This window comes from Xenia sp. Carnegie-2017, unplaced genomic scaffold (assembly GCF_021976095.1).
Source record: "Xenia sp. Carnegie-2017 unplaced genomic scaffold, XeniaSp_v1 HiC_scaffold_13, whole genome shotgun sequence".
NCBI lineage: Eukaryota > Metazoa > Cnidaria > Anthozoa > Malacalcyonacea > Xeniidae > Xenia > Xenia sp. Carnegie-2017.
In genome coordinates, this window is record NW_025813436.1 from 8,897,686 (window position 1) to 8,921,415 (window position 23,730).

The window sequence follows — 23,730 nt, forward strand, 5'->3', positions numbered from 1 at the left end:
ATATATAAACGGAACAGAAGAAACATTTCAGTGTAATATACCTGTTGGTTATGTAAGTGCTGTTCATATATATCCTAAAAAATAGAAAATTTAACTTGTTTCATTTTTGTAGAACCACAAAACACTGACATTCAATAAAGTCGACAACACTCGCTGTGTTTCATTTCAGTTATCATAAACGTGAGAACCGCCTTCTTTATTGCCACTCCAAAATGATTATCTTTTCTTGATTTTTAGCGACATACACAGGACCTCTTTCACATTTTTCGTTGCAATTACTCAACCACTCAAGATCGCCTGCACAATCAGAGAAGCGGTTTCCTATTCTCGGTTTCGACCATTCTATTGGAATATCGACAACACACGTCTCGTTGCTGTTATTAACAACGTGAAAATTGTCCAGTTTCCAACAAAGAGAGAAGAGTTCCCCAGTGGCAACCAATATAAAGTTATAATCCCTTAATTTCCTAACGAAATAAACGAAACATTTTTTTCGATCAATTTTGTAGAAAAGATAGAAGACTCATATAATAAAGCAGGCCATGCTAAGTTTCTTTAAAGACGAAGGAGATGAAGGAGAAACAATAAAAGACGATCCTAAAGAACTTAATACTCACAATAATGGTTGTAGAGTCATCAAGTCCCACAAAAGAACACCGTAGTTTGACGAGCAAATCACATGACGACCGTTACAAAACAATTTGGGATGAAATAACGTGTCTTCTTTACCATTGAAAGTGTTCGATAAGGTCGCGATGCAAGAAAATCCCTTGCTTTTGCTTGTCGACCACAACTAATGTAAAGAATCAAATATGTAAACCTGATCTTTGAAATTGTTTAAGATAGCAAACGCACCTTGATGCAATCCTTACTTAAACTGATTGCAATAATTTTTTCTTCAAATGCGGCAAGAGAGTTTTCTGACAGCGCGGAAAACAGCACCTAGGTATAGATAGTTTTGTACTGACATTGCTTCAAGTAGAAATGATAAGACAACACCACAACATAAAGTCTTTCCAAATTAATACGAAGAAACAAACCCAGCATATAAAATGTAGCAACACAGCTTGAATAAATGAAAGGCGGAGTAATGATTAAAGTGAAAGTACTACCTCAGTCAACCAACTTTGATGTCCAGTTTTCGTCGCTAAACATGTTCCTGTAGACAGTTGCCAAAATTTCACGACACAGTCTGACGAACCGCTCATGAGCAAATCATAATTTGTGTTGTAGTCCAGACAAAAAACTACAAGGAAAACGACATTTATCGTTAACGATCATACTTGTAGATCGCTTTCAGTTCAGATGCTGTTTCCATTACTATTATTTTCTATTATGAAACTATTACAACTCCACACGAGGTAGCTACAAGTGTGAATAGAATGATCAGACTTGAGAAAAAAAGTACTTCATTACATTTCAACAAAATTCATAACTTCACGTAAAGTTTATGTAAAAGAATGTTTTACATCGTTCGTGTTTACTACATAAAATTTTCAATTTAAAGTTTACGCGTAAATATATATTTAATACACCACAAACGACACTTAAAAACAAACATTTACAAAATGATTAATATGATATTTCTGAGGTATATTTATGACTTCAAAGTGAACGATCATAACCAAGTCAAATGCATCATAAAACCATTCTTTCAAAACACATCTTTTCACATACTTGCCTGCCCCAACATGACCAATATAACGTGTTACGCAACGACCAGTTGACCAACTCCACTTTGCAAGTGTTTGATCACAAGATGCAGTATAAATATGATCTTTATCAAACTTCACTTGAGTGGTTGTGTGACATGTAATATTATATTTGCATTCATGACTATAAATATCCCATAATCTTACTGTTCGATCCTCAGCACCTGCAATCATACCAAATAAGAGAAACTCGCTAAAATTTATTTATCTACTCTATCACACTTTCATGAGCTCTCTCTAAAGAGCACAGTGGGTCAATTTATGCTACTAAACCTACCTTGTTTTTTATGAAAACAGTAAACAAAAAATTCAGTTATCATTTTAGCATGATTTTTTGTTTTGAGAAAATATTTTTGATGAAAGACGATAGCAGGATACAATTAAAGTTTAGTTATAATACTCAAAGTTTGTCACTTACCACTTGCCAAAAATCCTTTGTTATAATGTAATGCAGTGATCCTTTGCGAGTGCCCTGTTAGAACTTTCGTTTTAAATGCTCGTTCGTATGATTTGAGTTTCTCTAGTCGTTTTATACCTTTCCTCAGTTCACATTTCAAGTTTGTTGTACTTTTATAAAGCAACGAGCGCTTTACAACACCTAATGATTCACACGCACGAATCCATGCCTTATTATGAGACGATAATAATTCATTCCATGTTTTGGAAACCAAAAAACATCGACTAATTGTTTTGTAATCTAAATATTTTAATATATGAAACAACACCTCACTGGGCAAGTACCGAATAAAATCACGTCTCACTATATTTGGCAATTGTTCAGACAGAAAAAGAAGTTGTTCCGGTTCACAAAAACACAATATTTTTTGGATGGCTAAGGTTTTTTCTTCGTTATTAAATGATTTAAAAGTGTCGACAAGTTTGTGGATTTTCGTTTCTTTTGTAGTCGTGTTGTTCGCCATATTGGTTTTACAGTCTCCACTAGTTTCCATCACTGAGGAGTTCATGAAACGAAGGTTCTACTGGGTTTAAAATATTACTGCTTTCTTTATTTGTTATTTATTTTCCACTTGGCGATGTTTAGTGCTGTAAATAAACTTTTGGATATCGACGAACATCATTTCCCACAGGTATAAGCTGAACTTTGATGATATCTTGTGGAAACATGTTTTTACAAAACCCCAGTGGTTCTGTGCAAAACCAACGATCACTTTCGACTTTTCTAGGAGATGTTTTATTTGATTTCGGAGTCTCACAACGACGGTAGCTTTTTCTTACACCATTTTTTGACCTATTATCTTAAAGGTAATTTTCAGATTCATGAAGAGCTTTTGAATAAAATAGGCAAATCTTGTACGACTTGCATCATTTTGCTTTCTAGCCGGTTATAATGTGGTATTTGTTGCCCTTGTCCAATCTTTTGCCCATTACAGCTGTGTAGCTCAAAAACTGGTTAGTACTTTATTTTTGAATAGTTCATGATGAAGTTTGATAAATTTTCTACATATCATGTCTTTCTAGGGAGTTAATCTAAATGCATTTACTCAAAATGGCAAGCTAGTGTTTGTAGAAGGTCTAAAGCTGGCTCTTGAAAATTTGAAAACGGTTGATGTAACTGAAAATAATCCATTGTCTTATTTAACGTCAAAGTAAAGATGTTAAATATCTTCTCTGTCATGAATCATTTAATTTTTTTTGCCATAATACTCTTTTTTCATTTGATTTTTGTACTTAATGAACTTTTATATTTAGAGACCCTAAGTTTTCTTTGAAAATGTTGTACAAGATGATTGAAAGCAAAATATGCTCATTGAATGAAGGTCATCCATATCTCATGATGATAGACGATGTTTCTGTATTCCTTAGTCTTGGTGTTTCAACTGTCGATATACAGGATTTTCTTCATTATTGTCAGATTGCTGTGTTTTCACCAGGAAGGGTATCAAATGTTCACAGTACATCTCTTAGTCAAGATGCAAAACTATTTTTTCATTTGTTTTTTAGGCTGGGTGTATGGTGATTTTAGTCCATGCAGATGCAAATGATGAAGACAGCGATGAAGAACTTCTTCAAAAAATGTTGATGTATAAATGTGATGTTCAGCTTCATGTTACAGGACTCAAATCAGGATATTGTAGAGATGTCCATGGTCAGGTTAGTTTATCTGCCCATTGATGTAACCATAAACTTAAAATTAATCATGAAATCATAATCCTATAGTTTTACATCATAATAATTTAGTGTGTCTTGCAAAATTTGAGAGAGCAACCATGGCAAAACAAAATTAAAATAATTAATTTAATAAATTTCTATCCTGCAATGGTTGCTCTTATCATTATTTAACAGTAGTTTTCCTACGAAACTTTTTATGCTTTAAAATGTGATATATGTGTTTAGTTACGTATGTAGTGTAAAAATTTGATATATACTGTTTTATCACTTGATAATTTCAGATTGAAGTAATCAATCACAGAGTTGCATTAACCAGAGGTTGTCCATCAGAGAAGATTGTTCAATATAAAATTACCAATAAAGATGTATTGATTTTTGCCCCTGGCAATTCAACTGCTGTACTTTGAGGAGTGTGTAAGTATAAGCATCATTTTCAAAAATGTAGTTTCTTTTGATATTTGATAAAATAAAAATCCATTTTGTACTTTATATGTATATCATTCAACATTAAATATAACATAAATATTAAATACAAATGTTTATGATGCAAAAAGAAGGACCTCAATTGCAACTTTCTGTATTATTTTGCACATTTCCTAACAAGTATCTTAGTTTTTAAAATGCCTAATGTTTATTGTCATCTAAATTATAACCTAATGTGTTGTCACAACTTGAATTCAACCCATTGTCTTGTTTTCTTTCAGCATTAGATGAATATAAACACCAAGATGTGAGCTGTTTTATTTTCTGATTGTCCAAAGATCCGTCATTGCCTTCAATGAAATGTCTCAACTGTGGATCCATGTGAAAAGCATCCAATTTACAGACCACCATATCATTAAAATTGCGTGAATCCAAATTGCCAAGTCGAACATTTGTGTAGAGAAGTAAACGGTTATCAAAGGTAACATATAAGAAACATGGAGTATGTTCTTCTTTTACACCAATGGAATAGTAACCTAAATTTGAGGAACATTTAAATTTCACAATCCAAAGAAAAAACAATTTTGTTTTCAAATTGAAAAAAATTGACAGATTATACCTGCACAAAATGCTGAAATATCTTTTCCTAACTTGAAATTAATGATGTTGTTATATTTGTCAATGATAAAAGTTTCTCCATCACAGGAACAGAAAATCAGCTCATCATTTTCATCATCTAAACAAAAATTTATTTGCACATCGTATCCATCAATACTTGCACATAAGAAACAAGACTGAAAAACAAGAAACTCCGATCTCTTAATCTCTTTTCTATAGGCATGGTTAATTGATAAAAACAATGAATGCATATCATACCAGTTACGTTTAATTTTTGAATGGTAAATATATTCTCCATCAAATTTGTTGCAAAATGTATTTTTTCATCTTGCACAACAGACATCAAACCATTCAATGTACATATTGCTATATAATTTGTTGGTGATTTATTCTTTTGATGTTCGCTAAACCAGTAGATTGCATACGTAGGTATTCCTGAGGTCTCAGTCCGTCGACGTCTTGGATAATGTACTCTAGTACTCTCACCACTTGAATGGCAATCAGTAAATGATATGACCGAGCTCTATCATAAATATGAAGACTTACTTTAACAAAATTCACACATGATACAGTTTTAATTATTAATATTGTCATTTATCACAAAGGACGTCTGTCCATGAAAAACTTGTAAAATTCTCATACCTTTTCTGACAACTTTTTTGCTTGTTTCTGAAGATTTTCCTTAATGGATTGCTCTTTGCAATATAGATGTATATATGCCTCTCCTGGTTGTGATATAAGAATTGCTGGGGTTGTTGTACCACATGCTTTGATTAAGGACAACGAATCTATTTGTCCTGTCAATTTCCACCTTTTCACGCACACAAACTTTCCATTAAAGGAAATTGTTGAATAGCTTGATGAATCCTAAATATCATACATACTATGTTGGTGAAAGTTGTCTATAAATGAAGATTACTTTGTAAATATGTAAGTATATCCCATACATAATCCACTCTACTATTCTCATAAGTAGATGTTTTAGAACTTTGCCTCATAAAGAGTGGTTTTTCTTCTGCTTTTGAATCTAAAACAACATATGCATAATGTTAACATAAGTTTATTCAAACCTATTGGTTCCACAACTTCAACAACGCTTCACCTGGTTCATCAACCCATTTAAATACTCTCACAACACGATCAGTAGAAACAACAACTAATTCAACTACACCATCACCATCTACGTCTCCTACTTGAGCCATTTTACCATTTGTTGGGAAAAGTTGATGATATGTGGATATGTAATCTTCATAATTTCCTGACTGACATCTTCATCCTATAAAGTATGACAGAATGACTTTAATCTTAATAACTAAAATCCTGTACATCTTTGAATCCAAGCTTACATTGTTTTTATTGAAACACATTAGGTGACACCATCCTTCCGATGTCAGAATGAACACCACATTTTTACCAATGTTGCATAAGTCTCCAATCACAATACATGACACCATTCCTAAACCCTGATACTTTCGCCAAGCTTCTGAGTTACAACCCTTAAAGATTGCAAGGTCGCCAGAAATGTTGCCAACCACCAACTGCGACCGGCCTTCATTTGTTACATTTCCAAGAACCACGGCATGTTGAAGAACTTTGCCAGTGAACACGAGTTCTAAATGCTCAACAAATGACACAGATCGCATCAAGTTCTTGTATTCTGTCAAGGTTTAAACATCTGGTTTATTGTTGACAGAATAAATTGTCCATTCTTTACATTGATTAGCAATTGTTCCTTATAGTGAAAATATAATCACAAAATGTATTTATTCTATTGCCTCTATCGGACATTAAATATTCAACGCAGGTGAAGACAAAAATTTTGATGAATAACACACCCAAGATTTGCCCCAATTATACCTTACGGATAATAAAGGAAGTAAATTCACAACACTCAAATTATAAACTCAAGACAACAGCATCGCAAGATATTGCGATTCATCCTATCGATTTTCTTCATATTTTTGAGTGTAATCTCTTGAAAAACAGCCACAACAACGACTAAAGCTTCTGAGTTCTGAATCTTTGTTCATAATTTTTGCTGACGTCATTTTTTCAGGGAGGACGGAAATGTTCTTAAAATTTTTATGGGTTTATCCTGTTTAGAGTCTTTTCGGTTACGAAAACAAATGTCATGAATCGTTTTAGATTTAATTTGTCATCATATAAAATGACATTGTATTTCAAATTTCTGTTGATACAATATCAATTTGTATTCATGTATAAACAGTCTTCAATAAACAGATTTGGCATCCATTGAAATCAATAGCAAATTAGTTTTAGATGCAATCAGAAAGTGATGACAGAAACTTTTTGTAAAATAAGAAACATTCTAATCAAATATCAGATTACATTCACATTTTTTGACAAGTGAAGTGGACTTAATTTTATGTCATTGCGTTTTGCTTTATATGAAATGTTCTCCTTACCCCCCTCCCCCCGGAATATTCAACGTGTCAGACATAGTCTTGCGCCGCGCTTTTGTTGGTCGAAGTAATTCATTAATAATATTTTCTATTACATTCGTGAAATGGCTTGTATTTAGGGCTTCTGAATATTATTTGTCGTTTCTCTAAGACAAGAGGTATCTTAGATGTATATTTAAAATTTGTATGCTGTTTCATCATGATTAAAAGTGAAGAAATCTCTCAAGTAAGTCGAGTTGTAATTTTTTGTTTACATCAATTTATTGAATTCAATGACTGCTTCAAAATGGGGTCTAATGTTTTTAGTCGTGTTTATGTGCATCTTGCCGTCCTGTTTACAACTCAATCTTAGCTTTACTTTCTGCAAAGTAGATAGATATATATGGAATTGCCATGCCCTGAATCGTTAATGCGTTTGGATATAAATTTTTAAATGCCGATTTGACATCAGAAAAATTTGGAGTTTATTTTACCCGCTTTGCATAATTTTGTTGGTAGTTTTTAGTTTATAAAATCATCTGATCCTTGATATATGAGTTTGCCTTTCACTTATGCTAAAAATTCCCTTAAATTTGTTTTGCATTGTAAACTCTGCTTTGTTAAATTGAATTTATGTGTAAATGCCTGATTTATAATAGAAATTTGGAGAAAATCTTCATTCGAATTTGTGTATTGTGAAGAAAAGCGTCCTTGCATAAAGTTGATCCTATATTGAGAGATGTCTTACTTGTCGTGAATTCAGTTCTAACTAGAAATTTTAAAGTAATTAATCTGCAGATCTTCTTTTAGTTAAGAAGACGATACTTGGTAATTTGGTTTTTGATTTAAGCAGATTCCGTTTCTAAGGCAATATTATAACATGAGCAATATAATAGAAATTTAAATAGAAAGCCAAAACAGCGACGGTTAAAGAAGTTTCAAGTGTTTGATGGCGAATTTATTGATGTTTGAAGTACTCATCCATTATTTAAACATATCTAAGAGCAGGGCGTGTTTCTATGTGAAAAAATACATAACAATGTGCAAAAGTATAATAATGGCATACTATTGAACTCAAGTATTTAATTGACGAATTATGAAATTTCCCAGAATGTACTGTACATTGTATGAATATTTTGAAAAAATGCTGTTTGTTTTCTAGAAGTTGACTTTTTACATCTGAAGTGTTTGCTCTGCCATCTGTGTTAGTTAATTTTTTCTTGGGCTATAATAATTTTGTTTTTGAAAGGACTTAAACACTCTTTAGTCTCAGGTATTTTTGTAACTTCCTATATGACTGTCTTATGACCAATGGATCAAGCTTATAAACTACAGGGGGCTATTGTTGTTTATAAAATAACAACAATACAATGATGGGTTTGCCTTGGAGACATTCAAGAAACTTGCTAGCAGGTGCAAACTTTGTACTTTGTACTGATATGCTATCAAGTTTACCCAAACATCTCTTTGGTTTGCACAAGCTACTGCTAACACAGTAAACATTTTTAATTTTTTAAATCATATACGACTTTTTACTGTCTTAAATATTCATACAATGTACACATTTAACCAAATATTGTTAAGACATTTTTGACAAAATAATAAACTATAATAGTATATTACTTACAAGGTATTTCATAAGTTTATTGCTTCGTGTCATTTAGATCGTTTTGTTCAAATTATGCTTCTCCAAAACCATGTAATTGACCAGAAATTGGTTTTATTATTTATGACCTTAGTACGAAGGGTAGGGTGGGGTGCGGTGGTGTTAAAAATAGAAAATCTTTAATGTACTTTCTAATTTTGCTTTTTTAGGAATATAAAAAATGACCCATCTCTCATATTATTGCTTTTTCTAAGGGCTTGTCAAAAGCACTTTGTTGATTTTGCTGGATTTTTAAAGCAAAGTACTTTCTACAATGTGTTTGAACTGTTTTCTATCAAAGATCATATTTAAATTGCATCTTGATATGCTTCTTTTAAATTGTCAAGAATTTTCCATTTATATGCCATTTTTTGCCTAAACTAGACAAAATTTGTTAATTATTTATGAAAACATTACAGAAGACATTGCATTGCAAATTTCATTAATTTAGTGTTCTTTTGTGTTATAATTTGAAAGAATGTGCAAATGAAAGTTACACTACTAAATATGTCTTTATAGCGTTGTTTAAAAAATCTCCTAGATATTCTGGCTGTTCGACAATTGTGTTACAAATTATTTTGTGCTTTCATGTTTGAGGCAATTTTTGTGGTAGTTGTTTTGGGAGAACTGATCATAAATTTGTGTGCTAAAATATTTATAAGTCTTTGGAGAAACTTAAACTCGTGCATTTCAGTATTTGCTCATCCACGTCCATGAAATGTATCAAAGATATTAATTTGTATTAAAATGTCTTATGAAGACACAGCATGTCAGTGGACTAAGGTTTGCCTATGTATGTTGGAAATTAATGAAGTTGAGCATTATTACTAGTAATAGATGCACACGTGAAAAATTAAACATACTTGTGATATCTTTGTGGGCTTTTTACCATAATCCTATGGTTAGTAAATAATTTTTTCATTTGATTGAGAATATTTCAAAATGTCATTTCTCAATTTTCAAGGTTCAGATCATTTCTGTTGTTGCATCTTACGTACTTTGCGCGGTTTAGATAATCTAATGATTTTAGAAGACAAAATGAGAACTACATTTCACACAAATTATATGTCTTTCATATTTTACTGATAGGAAGAGATTGGTTTATTACGAGCTTCTAAAGCTGGAAACTTAGAAAAAGTGAAGAATTACCTGGATGAAAATGTTGACATTAACGTAACTAACTATGTAAGTTGAAGATTTCTTTCATACTGTTTTTCAGTTTAATTTAATAAAATAGATATATATGTATCATTTTAGACTGGTTTAAACTCCCTCCATTTGGCTTCTAAAGAAGGTTTTACCGATGTCGTTCAAGAACTGATTAATCACGGAGCTGACGTTAATTCTAAGACAAAGGTTCAAAATACTTAGCTGTGTTTGGATTTGTTTTATTAATGAATTTTTTCTATTTCACTTTTAAAAGGAAAAGTTTATTTGAAGTTGTTGAATACTTCAGTTTTATAAGTTCTAGTTTAGTGTTTTGAAGAATCTCTTTAGTAGCATACGTATAAAACATATTAGACGATAATTTTTTGTCATTGCGTGTTGATTGACTTAAAATTGAATGTTGTTTGACATTTCCTGTTTTTTAGAAAGGCAATGCTCCTTTACATATTGCTTGTTTGGCCGGTCAGACGAAAGTCGTTGAGCTTTTAATAACAAACGGAGCGGATGTCAACATTAAAGCACAGGTACATTTTATGAAGTGTATTTTCTCCAGATTTTCTTTTTTACTGAAGTATTTTCCATCCTCTAAATTTATTTGCTCTCCCACCAAATCGTCTCCACTTAACCAGCTTTCGTTTTTCGTTTAGAATGGTTTCACCCCTTTATACATGGCATCTCAAGAGTGCCACGTTGACGCTGTTAAATTTCTTTCTCATGGCGCAAACTTGCATGCTTCGACTGAGGTGAAGTACCTATCTTAACATCATTCATATAGGTACCTACCATACCATCACTGACGTAAGTATCTACCATACCATCACTGAATTAAGTACCTACCATACCATCACTGACGTAAGTATCTACTATACCATCACTGACGTAAGTACCTACCATACCATCACTGACTTAAGTACCTACCATACCATCACTGACCTAAGTATCTACCATACCATCACTGACTTAAGTACCTACCATACCATCACTGACTTAAGTACCTACCATACCATCACTGACCTAAGTATCTACCATACCATCACTGACTTAAGTACCTACCATACAATCGCTGACGTAAGTACCTACCATACCATCACTGACTTAAGTACCTACCATACCATCACTGACTTAAGTACCTACCATACCATCACTGACGTAAGTATCTACCATACCATCACTGACGTAAGTATCTACCATACCATCACTGACGTAAGTACCTACCATACCATCACTGACCGATCATGTTCTTGTCATTCATGTAACAGCCTCAGGTAGTGTTTTACTCTGTCCCACTTCTAACCTCCATTTTATTACTCTTTATCAAATTGAAAGTTGGAAACGTTAAGTGGATAACTACAACATTGTTACTTTATTTTTACCATGTTCAATTAAGGATGGTTTCACGGCGTTGGATGTGGCTGTGCAACAAGATCACGAGGCTGTCGTAATTGCTTTATTAACAAGTGAAAAAAGAGTACGTTTAATATAAATTAATGACGATTGTGATTATATATTTTATGGAGAATAACTTTATTCCTCAACAGAAAGGTTTCCATGCCTTACATGGTGCAGCAAAAAAGGATTTGACAAAGCCAATCAAATTTCTTATACAAAAAGGCCATTCCGTTGATGTAACAGCTCCGGTAAGAAAATGATATCGGAAATGTTAACACTATCGTATCAGTTTCACAGAATTTCTTGAGACTAGAATTTTGCTTTGTTCCGTTTAGTTTCGTGTTGTTTTTTTTATTGCTTTTCAACGTTTAAATCAATGTTAAATTTTTTGTAGAACGGGTTTACGCCTCTACACATTGCTGCCAAGTATAACAGTGCTAATGCCGCGGTTCTCTTGATAAATAATGGTGCAAACATCGATGCTCTAACTAAGGTATACAATGGAACATTTGTGTACTTTTTTATAACCTTGCCGCGGTTCTCTTGATAAATAGTGGTGCAAACATTGATGCTCTAACTAAGGTATGCAATGGAACATTTATGTACTTTTTTATAACCTTTCTACGCCTCAACTTCTTGTGGAAAAATCGTACTATTTAAGTAAGAGAATTCACTTGTGGAAAACTTATCTTTTTCAAACATGTATCTTACATATCACAACTTTCTTTATTTGAAAGACAAATATTTTCATTCAAGACGTTCCTGGCCACTTCATGTTTGTTTATTCAACATAATTCGATGTCTGAATGGCTGATTTTTTATTTAATTTGAATGTATTTTCTTTAGACGTATGCCATAACACCATTGCATGCTGCAGCAAAGTTTGGTCATACAAATATAGCAACAGTTTTACTTCAATGGGGTGCAAAACCAGATAAACCAAACAGAGTATGATATTTACACGAGAAGATAAACAATATCATTTTTTTATCAAGACAAATAATTATTTGAAATTTAACTATGTATTATTCAGGATGGATTAACATCATTGCATTGTGCATCACGTGAAGGACACACAACTATTGTTGAGAGTTTAATTGCTGACAATGCGACTATTTCTGCACGAACTAAGGTTTGATTCTATTATCATGCTCATATATATATAATGGATTCTAATGCAACTAATGGTCAGGCATCGGGAATAATTAATGTATTATTTATGTTTAGAATGGTCTAACACCTCTTCATATGGCTGTCCAGGGCAATCATTCAAAAACCATCACATCCTTATTGATCATGGTGCTCCTTTAAATGCTATAGCTGTTGTGAGTTGTATATGTTACATCTATGTTGTAGAAATGTTCTCTCTGCTGTTGTGAGTTGTAAATGTTACATCTATGTAGTAGAAATGTTCTCACTGCTGTTGTGAGTTGTAAATGTTACATCTATGTAGTAGAAATGTTCTCTACATAAAAATTGTTCAACTTTTTGTTATTATCCATTTTTATTCCCTTTTTAAGGACAGTTTATGTCCAATTCACATCGCTGCACATTACGGTCATGTTGAGGCGATGGAGGCTCTACTTAGTAAAGGAGTACACACGGATTCCAGAGCTAGGGTACAACGTTAAGATGTTTTATTGTGTTATTCACCAATCAACTCGTTTCTTTTGGCATCATGTTTGTACTCATCCTCTCTTTTATGTATTTCTTGACAAATTTTCTTTTTTATCATAGAACGGATTTACAGCGCTCCATATTGCTTGTAAAAAGAATCATGAACCTGTTATTCATCTTTTGCTTAAGTACGGAGCTAATATCAATGCTGTGAACGAGGTAAAATAGAAATTTTTAACAAAACTATTTACATATATATTGATTTATGAGTTTTTCTTTCTCATAGGGTGGTCAAACACCAATGCATGTCGCTGCGTATTATGGGAACGTTTCAGTGGTTGTGATGTTGCTTCAAAACGGCGGTTCACCCGACGTCACCAACATGGTATAGTAATGCCAGTTCACGTGTGTGCATATTGCAGAGATTTATCAATCAGATTCTTTACTATCTCACATTTTGCTCTTTTGTTTATGCTATTCATGACTACCCGCATATGTCTCTAATTACCTTACCTTCATGTCAGTTTAGTGTTAAGTAAATTTGTTTTTGTTATATAGAGAGGCGAGACAGTATTGCACATTGCTTGTAGAATACGCAATATAAACATTGTTCGTCTTTTACTTCGCAATGGGGCTGCTGTTGACTCAAAAACTCAGGTATATTTAGGTTAAAGTGTTATTTGTAACCGCTCTGTTTATTTTTTCTTGTAAAAAAACTAGTCTTTTTACAACTTAATGCACCAGTAATTTTTCTCAGTCAAGAGAAACTGCCTTGCATATTGCTGTAAAGTCAGACAACGTTGAAATGGTGAGATTGCTTTTGGATCACGGGGCATCAGTTGAATATCTTGACAGAGTAAGTATAGTTGATGTTTATGTTTAAGCTACAGGCAAAATTTGTAAAATATTTTGTATGAAGAATGTTATATGCAGTGCGGTGTTTGAAATTAAATGAAGATATGATCTTCGCACTTTGCTGGACAATTTAAGCAATTGTCTCATGAACCTGAAAAATTCAGGTGACAATTGCTTAAATTGTCCAGCAAAGTGCGAAGATCATATCTTCATTTAATTTAAAATATTTTGTATTATAAATTTACCAATTGTCAACTTCTGACACTCAATATTAAATAACGCAATAGAAATTTATGGTTTATCTTCTTACTTTTGACTGTCGTTTCATAATGAATGAAATCTTTCTTAGACAAAGTGTACGCCTCTTCATCTTGCTGCAAGAAACGGTTACAACAAAATACTTGAGGCTTTATTTGAGCATAAACCTCCTTTGTTCGAACTGAATCAAGTAAGAATTGTCTTGTTCAGAAAAAGATAAACAAATTCAATGATGCTTTCGTAGTTTACTTTAAGTCATACCCAAAAACCCTTCTTCTTCACATTCGGAAAGGATAGTTTACAGCCAAGAGATTACAGCCATTCATCTGTTTGTTTGTTTTTTATGTAGAAAGGCTTTACTCCATTGCATGAAGCTGCGAGACATGGTCACGTAAAAACTGTAGAACTGCTTCTCCCTCATTATCCATCTCCTGATCCTCCTGGAAAGGTAAGATTAGGTTCATTTCATGAGGATGCAAATCTTATTAAAAGTTGTTTGATTTTGTTCTAGCATGGTATGACTCCTTTACATGTTGCTTGTCATTATGATCATGTTAAAGTCGCTGTTCTTCTCCTCAATAAAAATGCATCAAAATATGCCATAACGAAGGTATACAACCTAATTCACCACAGTCTTGCTGTTATTTACAATCCATTGGAAATATTTTTATATTTCTCAGAATGGATACACACCCCTTCATATTGCTTCTTTACGAAATCAAAACGATGTTGCCGCGACGCTTTTGGATTACGGAGTAGAACCTGACACAAAGACTAAGGTGAGTTGTTCGTTAAGAAGATAGTTAGGAGACGTGTGACAGTAAACAAGACCACACGATATTTTGCAATAACATACGCGATAACGTGTTTGAATTATCCCACAATTATTGTACATGCGTAAATTATACTGAATATATACGAACAAAAATGTATGTTGAGAAAATGTCAACTAGCAGTGGACACTGGGTCCTTGCAGTGAAAAAAAGTATTTGTCACAGTGGCTTTGGGGTTCTCTCAATGCACGGCACCCTCCCTGCCACTCTCCCAGCGTATCGGGAGACATGGATCAAACGACATTTTGATTCTTAATTTTTTTCCCACACAAGTTCTTCTCACAAAATAAATTTTGAATGACTCAAAGCTAATAAAAATACTTTTACTTGCCCTATTACCTATATTTTAACATGCACAGCACAGAAAATTGACCTATTTTGTGTGTTTGTGTGATGACTTTGCTTAGTATGTCTTCTTGTTAATAATGGAATTTTAAATCTAGTATATAAAATGTGATCTTCTTGTATGCAGCTTTTGAGAATTTTCACAAACATTTATAAGACATTCATAATAATTGAAAGATATTCGGTCTGTATGTCTTGCTTAACGTAACGTTGATGCATGTATTTTTCATCAGCTCATAATGTTCATTGGCTAGCACCAAATAACTCAAAAATAATTTATTATAAAATCTTTGCTGTTGATTTGATATTCCTTAAAAATCATTCCATTAAAAAATAAAATTTCATTGGCTGTTGTCCTTTGATGTTTTTCATAGTCTCCCTTGTCCATATGTTTTTTTTCGCAATTACCCAATATTGCCAGCTAAAAACATCTGCTTATACACGCTTTTAAGTTGTCTTTCAATTGACATAAAAATTGCTTTGTGAGTGGTAAAAACTGACAAAATGGGTTCATTATCGCTTAAGGTGTGTGTTAAGCAACAAGAATGTGTGGGAGTTTGGTTGAACTTTACCAATATGTAGATATAAAAACGATTTGATGGCTACTCGTATAGTATTGGTTTATTGTTGAAATATTTCGTTCATTTGTCCATATGATGACTAGCATTTGTTATGACTGCAAGTCTTCTTGTGATCAAATAGATTCATATTTCTAATATTTTTTGTAGTCGGGTGTCAGCCCGTTGCATTTGGCTGCTAAGGAAGGACACGTAACTGCGGTGTCCTTGTTACTGGAGCATGGGGCGAGTCCTGATGTTAAAACAAAAGTAAGTATGTATAATAGTATAATATGTTGAAATGAACATGTTTTCTTTTTATAGTTACATGATATAGAGGAGAGATAATCTTTCATGTACATAATGTTAACAAATTATGTTTAGCTATTAAAAATGACATAATGTGTTTCTCAGAATGGTTTAACACCCTTACATGTCTGTGCAAGATACAACAAAGTTGACGTGGCAAAACTTGTCCTGAAATACGACGCAGAAATCAATGTTCAAACTAAGGTAAAATTGCCATAAGATATCAGCAGATATCACACAAATTACTGAGAACATATAGTTAACATTGTTGTGGCAGTCGATGAAGTCTCCAGTGTTAATTCTTTATGTTAATGGAAAAAGTTTTTCAGTTTTTCAAGTATGATAAAAATACCATCAACCTTTACGTTATTTATTTACGCAATAAAAAATGGAATTTAGATTTTGTTCATGCAACGTCAATGATCACCAATGCCAATAATGCATGCATTACCAATGTCTTTTATAACTAGGACCAACGTCTGAATTTCATTTTGGTTCGTAATGCGTCATTGTAAACATTGACACTAACACATCAAATATTTTATTCGAAATATTTTATTCTCTGAATATAAAACAAATTATACCATAACATATTCATTTCTAGAGTGGTTTTACCCCTTTACATATTGCATGTTATTGTGGACATTATGAGATTGCTCATTTGTTATTGGAACATAACGCAAATGTTGCTGTCATCACCACTCAAGGATACATGCCTCTTCATTTTGCTGCTCAGCAAGGACACATAAAAATTATAGAACTGTTGCTACGTTACGATGCTCCTCCTGATGCTGTAACCAAGGTAACTGTTGACATGATCGTGACATACATGGTCTTGTAAATATACAGTAGAATTTCATATTAAATTATATAGGATGGATTCACTGCATTGTACATCGCTCAGTATCTTAGTAAGATTATCACCACGGTAGAATGGACACATATTATTGAAACATTGATCAAAGTGACCACAACACGTGTATCTACGACTGTTTTACCGACAGTTGAGGTAGGATTAGATTATCCAACACATTTCAATGTTGAGTTATCATTTTATATGTATCAAATTATTTTTGCATGCTAACGATAACGTTTAAGTTTATTTTCGTTTTGAATGTCTTCTTGTTTATTACGAATTTTGTGTTGTAGACTGGTCATCAAATCACTTCATCACAGTTACCTGAGGAGCTATATGACGATGGCTCAAGTGAGGGAACTGGAACTTTAGAAGAAGATGATTATGAATATGGTATATTTAAACTTCCTGACGATGGATGTAATATGAAATGATAACTGACAAATGTTTTGTTTATAGAGAATCGTTCTCAGTTCAACGATGAAGATTATCTGCGATCCTTTATGCCAGATGTTGGGGGAATGCGAGAAAGCATAACAGAAACTCACAGTAAAGACCATTCAGCTCGCAGTACACCAGATTCCTCGTATCACGAAAACGTCCGTGGCATCTCTTCCCCATTGAGTCCCTTTAAATCGGTCGACGATCGTTTACAATCCCAACTCTTTGAAGATGATGTGGTTGTTTCAACTCAGTCTGCACCAAGTTTCAGTTTTGAAGCTTCAGAATTGGATAAACTTCCTGCTGATAATATCATTCGTGATCCACCTGTATCAGGGGGGTGAGTATTATTTTGAGCCACCTGTATCAGGGGGAGGGGAAATATTTTGATCTACCTGTATCAGGTGGTGAGTATTTATGTTACATTAAAATGTTTGTAAGGATTACAAAGATCAAATTGTTGTTGTTGATTTTTATAATGTAGAAAATTGAATAAGGATGCATTTGCGTGATTTAGATTCCTCGTAAGTTTCATGGTTGATGCCCGAGGTTGCGTGATGAGAAGCCAAGAAACTGGAATAAAGATGACGTTTCCTCCGCAAAGTTGCCGAATGCCCACGCGAATTACATGCCGTCTTTTAAAGTAAGTTTTGTATAAGATAAAACAACGATAAAATGAAGATCTTCTCTACTTGACTTGATTTTAGATCTGTGAAACCTACATCAATGCCGACAATTGATGAGAGTGAAGGTATGGCATGCCGTATGATTAGCTTAGGACCCTGTGAGGTAAAGTTTATGAAACCTGTGTCCATCGAGATACCTCATTTTGCGAGTCTACGGAACGGTGAACGAGAGCTACTTGTCATAATTTCTTTTGACGGTGGGCAGACCTGGAAAGATTTAGCAGTAAAAAACCAATCAGGTATTTGTGTTTTGTTTCATGCTCTTATTAGTTTACAAAGCCTTGCCAAAGTTATTAATTTGTCTTTTGATCTGTATTATGTATCCGTTTTATTCACTTATTTTAATAATTGTAAAATAGAATGGAAGTTAGGATGTTGGAAGGTTTTTAATAGGACCTCCTGTTTGTCCACTAATATGTTTGTTTGTGTGTTTGAATGTTTAATATCAAGATGTCAGTTATGAGACGCAACATGTGAAGATATCTCTTACTCAATTTCCCGGAAGGATGGCAGTCATATCTCGTCTAAAGAAAGAGACTTTCGTGACAGGAAGTAAAAGTGAAGTGATCAAATCCCATGTTGTACAACACTGTAGTGTTAGTATCCCTGAAGGAGCCATCAGACCTGGAACAGTAATTAATATGCAGGTTAGTATCCTAGTAATCCACGTTTCTGACGGTAGACACATGTGTCAAAAATACGAGAACAAATTACAAAATTTGGACAATCAAATGGTCGGACATAGTAATGTGTATGTAGTGGTAATAAAATGGTTAGGAGATGCTTTCAAGTTTAGGGCATTTGTGAATCTGATTCTAGTTATTCAGAACGATTATCTATAAAGTCAGAAGGCATAACAGAACGATAAGAACCAGTAAAAATTGTACAAAACATGTTTAAGGTTGTCTTAAATTATAAGTGTCAGGAAAAGGCACAGTGTCAAAAGAAGATAATTGAATAAACCATTAAATAAGCCATTTTATGAGAAGAACTATTGTAAACAAAAAGATAAAATATGAAAGCAAAAAACCCCGATTTCGGGCCATGCTTCCCGATACCTTGTTAATCTTAAGGCACTAGAACGCCGCATGTTAACGTTTCGGTAGGAGATTTCGGCCCCTCCACGCTATCCTACTTGGGAGATGCAATAGCAAGGTTCCGCCCATCAGACCCCGAGATCACCTGCGATAGGCTTTGCTCGGGGTACGCAGGGAGAGTGCGGTCGCGACCCGAAACGTCTTGACCCCTAAGCCACTGCATACATATCGCACCCAGCTTCCACTGCTAGTTGACATCTACTATATGTAGTTTTAGCTTTATATATATATACACAAATTCAAAGGCTTGTGAAAGTTGTGGTATAATTAAAGTCACTACTGCGCGTGCCCAGATGATTTCTTTGATAATTTGCGACTAAGTGAGCTAATTGCCACGAAAGTAGTGCAAGTACATATAGTTAGTCGTTGCCATGACTATGAACAATCGAGTGGAGTGGACTGCGCATGCTCAAGCGCATGCGCAGATGATTTCTCCATTAATTGTTACTAAACATGATATTTACTTCAAAATTGGCGCTAGTAGATGCAATTGGTCGATGACGTGACTATGAACTTGTGCAGCTGGTCAAGTCGACTGTGCATGCTCAAGCAGACTGCGCGTGCGCAGATGATTAATTTAAAAATTTGTGACTGAGCGAGCTAATTACTCCATAATTGGTACTAGTACATACAGTTGGTCGCTGCCATGACCACGAACTTGGAGAGTTGGTGCAGTTGACTACGCATGCTAAGATTAATTCTCCATTAATACGTGACAGAGCAAGCTCTGAAATTGATGCTTGTATGTGCGCTTAGCAAATTTTCAATCATATATATTTTTTGCACCCTCTTTGTCTTCTTAAGCTTATTTTGACAAATGCATATCAAACTCATCAATACTATGCCTGACCTTTCGATTTTTCGAATTTCGTAATTTGATCTCGTATTTTTGAGACGTGTGTTTACCGTCGGAAAGTAAGTTGAACAGTGGTATATTATTTTAATAAATTATTAATTTAATGTTTACTCAATGTTTATTTCAGCTTACTTTCATAACGAGTTTCCAAAAGAAACTTACAATTTTCTTTTTTTTATTAAAATTATATTAAAATGGCATAAATTATTTTAGTGCAAAGATGCATTGTAATTTTGTGAACTTGTGAACTTAGCGAATTCAATGCTAGTCGATATTGAAAGTCAGCTTGTTTTAACAATTGTATTTTTAACTTGTTAACCTGACTGGCGTACTTCACCATGCGTAAAAGCAAAGTAGAAGGCAATACACAACCAGAAACATTACACCGTTAAAAATATCGTTTACTTGTAAACCGACGACTACAAGACTACTAACGGTTGTTTGTTCATAGTAGGTTAATTCTTGAATTTTTTTTCTTTTCCCATGGATGATCTCCTCATGATCATCATTCAAAATGAAATGGGGTTCAATGTAATAAATGTATAAAGTTGTTGATTCAAACTACGAGTGAAATTCGGTGCTATACACTATCCCTGGACTTCTGGTTAAAAATGTATTTTAATTGAAAGAATGTAAAAATGGACAATATATTTTTGTATATTTAGGTTAAGCCGGTGGATGAGAACTTTAACGATCAACAAGAAGGTGCGGCGATCAGCCCCATCTTAAAGTTGAGTCCTAGTGACGTTGTAATTTCACGTCCTCTTACGATCTCATTTCCGACACCTACCTACACGTTACGACGTGAATACGAAGAAGCACCCGAACAGCATTTGTTAATGCAGCCAGCTGGAAAGCCTGGATACGAGTGGCAAGATGTGACGTTATCGACTCCTTTGAAAATTATGAACGGCTACGCAACATTCACCACGGAGGAAATGGGGAAGTAAGAGATGACCAGTTAAAATGTTCATAATGTAGGTTTTTATAATGTCAACATGGATGAACAAAAAATCCTTTACAAAGTGAAGTTTATAGTTATCCACTATTAATTAAGATCAGTTCAACTGAGGTTTTCTCTTTTATAAACATCTTAGAAAGTACTTTTTATTGTTGGTATAACTAGCTATTTAGCGGTTGATAAATTGAAGTTGATCTTCACTGGCCGTAAAAGAGTTATTTAGTTCAAATTTTGATAGTTTCTTGTTGATCATTGTTTTAATATCAGCAAATTAAAAAGGATAATCCTTACTGGATCTCCACCGTAAGACCTAACTTAATCACAATGTTTCTTTCCATTTGTGTAGATACTGTCTCATTGACTCATACAATGAAGCAAATGTGGTAAATGATACGCGTTTGATGTGTAAGAAACTGAACAGGGTTCCTTATATGGCAAAGTTCGTCGTATTTGCAAAGATTTCGTCCAACACAACTATGGCAAAATTTCGTGTTTTTTGTATGACGGACGACAAAGTCGACAAGACTTTAGAAACCCAAACAGGTTTGCTTTCGCTTTATATTGTAGTAAATCATATCTAATTGTTTGAAATCAGAATGTATCCATAAACGATTTGCAAGGCGACTTGTTCAAAGTTTAAAGTATTTATTATTGTATCTGTTTTGGAAAGGTACTTTTTTTCATAAGCAGTTATGTGTGAAAAAGTAATACTTTATAAAATTGTCAGCTGATGTTAAAACTATCCATATTCTTTCGAAGCATATACGTATATATAGCTTTACTTGACTGGGATATATGAGCTACATAGTTACATGGTTTCTTAAAAATTGAAAAGAAGATGAAAATATTCTAGCCATTAGCGTCGATATTCAGCATTGACATTCTTTGTTATATTTCAAGGTTTCACGGAGGTTGCATGTAGTCGCAATATTGAAATCAACAACGGTCAGACAATTTTCTTCAACTGCCAGGGAAACGTGGAGGTTGATGCTGATTGTAACTTACAGATGAACTTCTTTGCTTTTCGCGAAAACCGTTTACCTTTCATCGCTCGCGTTATTGACTCGAATCAACAAATGAAAATGAAACTCCTGGTTATTTTGAATCCAATACGAGACCAACAAGGAAAAATCCATGTTGCAAGTGCATTAGATATTGATTTATCTACCGATGTAAGTTTATATATTCGTCGCTCTTATGTGCGTATTTATTTTATGCCTGGAGATTTTCTTTAGACAATTGGACGTGACACGGAGTTGCAGAAAATCTCCGACAACTTGCTCCAATTGATCGCCAAGCAACTAAATGAAGATTGGAATTCTTTTGGAGAAAAAATTGGACTTAATGGTGGCAAACTCCAGGATATCTTAGATTTAAAGTTAGTTAGACATTGCTGTAGAACATTTCTATGTTATTTTTGTTTAATTTTAACGTTTTATATAGTGGTCATAATTACGAGGCTTCGGCTTTCGAAGTTGTTCAAATATGGAGAGATGAGCAGGGACCTGATGCTAGTTTGGAAAAACTAGAATCTGTGTTACAGGCTATTGGTCGTGAAGATATATTGAAGAACTTTAAGCATTTAACCAACTCAAGTTATGGAACTCACGATAGGCTCTTGGTGACGGAAATTCATCGAAATGGTGATACAAAACACACGAACGGACATGTTGAAGGCAACAACGATATTTTAATTGATTCGTCGTGTGAAAAATCTGTTGAGGTAAGTTCTTCTTTTGATGTTTTATACTGTCATTTTTCAATTCTTTTTTCTCAATTACAATAACCTGTAGGAAAAAAGATACTCGAGCTTTCTAAAAGACTCCACAAGCAATGCTGACCGTGAAGGAAACGATGATGAAAAGAGCAAAAATATCATCGAAGGAATGTTCTCGAATGACGAGGAAATAATGAGATTTTTCCAAGACAATGTTACAAACAACACTGAGACGGAAATAGATTAAAGTTTTTGTGTGGGTTTGAACTTTTTTGTCTATCCACTGTCTTGTAAGTTTTCAAGATGCACTGGGCTTAGAAAGTACAACATGTTGACGTAAGTTATATAGAACAATTCTTTCAATACTTAATCAACAAGTATCGAAAATGATGAAACAAGTAGTTTGTTCTACAAGTTATATGAAATTTCCCTTGATTCACAATGTAGTCGATAAAATCGGGTTGAACAGGAATCTTGTAAACGAGAAAGTTATTTAAATAATTATTACGTATGTAGTTTTTAATTTATTGAATATGGAATATAATTAGTGAAAATAACTAGATTTAATTTTATCATTTTAAACATTGGCGTGCCCTAAACGTATTTCCGTAGGATATTACCTTTGATCTTTTGTACAGTTGTAATTAACTGTCAAACAAGGAGTCTCCTGTGGGCGAGAAATATAATACCTTCAGGCACTGATGGGGTGATCGTGTTCCATGCTTTAAAACGTAAAATTGTTCAGTTAGCTATTACATTCATAATATTGTTATCTGTTTCTTTGTAAAAATTCGAAGAAATCTATGAAATTTGCGCAAACAACATTTGCTGTTTTGCATTCTTCATCTTACACGTA

At 33.7% G+C, this 23,730-nt stretch overlaps 4 protein-coding genes across 5 annotated transcripts; 2 read left to right on the top strand and 2 right to left on the bottom strand.

The window, feature by feature from the left end:
* Positions 1–1,094: 1,094 nt before the first annotated feature.
* LOC124433358 (F-box/WD repeat-containing protein 2-like) lies at positions 1,095–2,677 on the bottom strand. The gene is made up of 3 exons (XM_046983118.1): positions 2,131–2,677; positions 1,556–1,876; positions 1,095–1,246 (listed from the first exon to the last, which is right to left on the bottom strand). The coding sequence occupies exons 1-3, from the start codon at positions 2,675–2,677 to the stop codon at positions 1,095–1,097; spliced, it is 1,020 nt and encodes a 339-aa protein (XP_046839074.1).
* On the top strand, positions 2,657–5,185 carry LOC124459580 (elongator complex protein 6-like). 2 transcript variants are annotated; one of them, XM_047009045.1, is made up of 8 exons: positions 2,657–2,800; positions 2,897–2,975; positions 3,052–3,122; positions 3,192–3,319; positions 3,423–3,609; positions 3,675–3,824; positions 4,124–4,256; positions 4,547–5,185. In XM_047009045.1, exons 1-7 carry the CDS (start codon positions 2,747–2,749, stop codon positions 4,247–4,249), a joined length of 795 nt encoding a protein of 264 aa, XP_046865001.1. In that variant the 5' UTR covers positions 2,657–2,746; the 3' UTR covers positions 4,250–4,256; positions 4,547–5,185. The 2 variants fall into 2 exon arrangements, with proteins under 2 accessions (XP_046865001.1, XP_046865002.1); XM_047009046.1 differs by having other exon boundaries at positions 3,537–3,609.
* On the bottom strand, positions 4,320–6,891 carry LOC124459579 (KICSTOR complex protein ITFG2-like). The gene is made up of 8 exons (XM_047009044.1): positions 6,741–6,891; positions 6,230–6,495; positions 5,986–6,159; positions 5,831–5,910; positions 5,526–5,750; positions 5,142–5,406; positions 4,885–5,001; positions 4,320–4,801 (listed from the first exon to the last, which is right to left on the bottom strand). The coding sequence occupies exons 3-8, from the start codon at positions 6,083–6,085 to the stop codon at positions 4,467–4,469; spliced, it is 1,122 nt and encodes a 373-aa protein (XP_046865000.1). The 5' UTR covers positions 6,086–6,159; positions 6,230–6,495; positions 6,741–6,891; the 3' UTR covers positions 4,320–4,466.
* Positions 6,892–7,337: 446 nt separating this feature from the next.
* LOC124433489 (ankyrin-3-like) lies at positions 7,338–23,696 on the top strand. Its single transcript, XM_046983267.1, is given in 36 exon segments — positions 7,338–7,532; positions 10,020–10,115; positions 10,188–10,286; positions 10,523–10,621; positions 10,745–10,840; positions 11,485–11,565; positions 11,636–11,734; positions 11,881–11,979; positions 12,333–12,434; positions 12,520–12,618; positions 12,714–12,762; positions 12,765–12,811; positions 13,007–13,105; positions 13,224–13,322; positions 13,390–13,488; positions 13,662–13,760; positions 13,861–13,959; positions 14,308–14,406; positions 14,566–14,664; positions 14,728–14,826; positions 14,897–14,995; positions 16,123–16,221; positions 16,366–16,464; positions 16,865–17,062; positions 17,135–17,269; positions 17,410–17,509; positions 17,576–17,897; positions 18,075–18,200; positions 18,265–18,482; positions 18,694–18,890; positions 20,862–21,142; positions 21,504–21,700; positions 22,058–22,329; positions 22,393–22,535; positions 22,601–22,880; positions 22,951–23,696. Coding segments are annotated over 36 exon segments (4,722 nt in total). The 5' UTR covers positions 7,338–7,505; the 3' UTR covers positions 23,122–23,696.
* Positions 23,697–23,730: the final 34 nt, after the last annotated feature.

Excerpts from the sequence above, each read along its gene's own strand:
- LOC124459579 (XM_047009044.1), bottom strand. The coding sequence starts at position 6,085 with ATGGCTCAAGTAGGAGACGTAGATGGTGATGGTGTAGTTGAATTAGTT. Across the intron at positions 5,751-5,830 it reads AGAATAGTAGAGTGGATTAT|GATTCATCAAGCTATTCAAC; the intron begins GTATGGGATATA and ends TATGATATTTAG. Across the intron at positions 5,002-5,141 it reads TCAAAAATTAAACGTAACTG|ATGATGAAAATGATGAGCTG; the intron begins GTATGATATGCA and ends ATTTTTGTTTAG.
- LOC124433358 (XM_046983118.1), bottom strand. The coding sequence starts at position 2,677 with ATGAACTCCTCAGTGATGGAAACTAGTGGAGACTGTAAAACCAATATG. Across the intron at positions 1,877-2,130 it reads CAAAGGATTTTTGGCAAGTG|GTGCTGAGGATCGAACAGTA; the intron begins GTAAGTGACAAA and ends GTATGATTGCAG. Across the intron at positions 1,247-1,555 it reads TAATCATTTTGTAAATGTTT|TTTTTTGTCTGGACTACAAC; the intron begins GTTTTTAAGTGT and ends TTTTCCTTGTAG.
- LOC124459580 (XM_047009045.1), top strand. The coding sequence starts at position 2,747 with ATGTTTAGTGCTGTAAATAAACTTTTGGATATCGACGAACATCATTTC. Across the intron at positions 2,801-2,896 it reads ACGAACATCATTTCCCACAG|GAGATGTTTTATTTGATTTC; the intron begins GTATAAGCTGAA and ends CGACTTTTCTAG. Across the intron at positions 3,610-3,674 it reads CTGTGTTTTCACCAGGAAGG|GCTGGGTGTATGGTGATTTT; the intron begins GTATCAAATGTT and ends TTTGTTTTTTAG.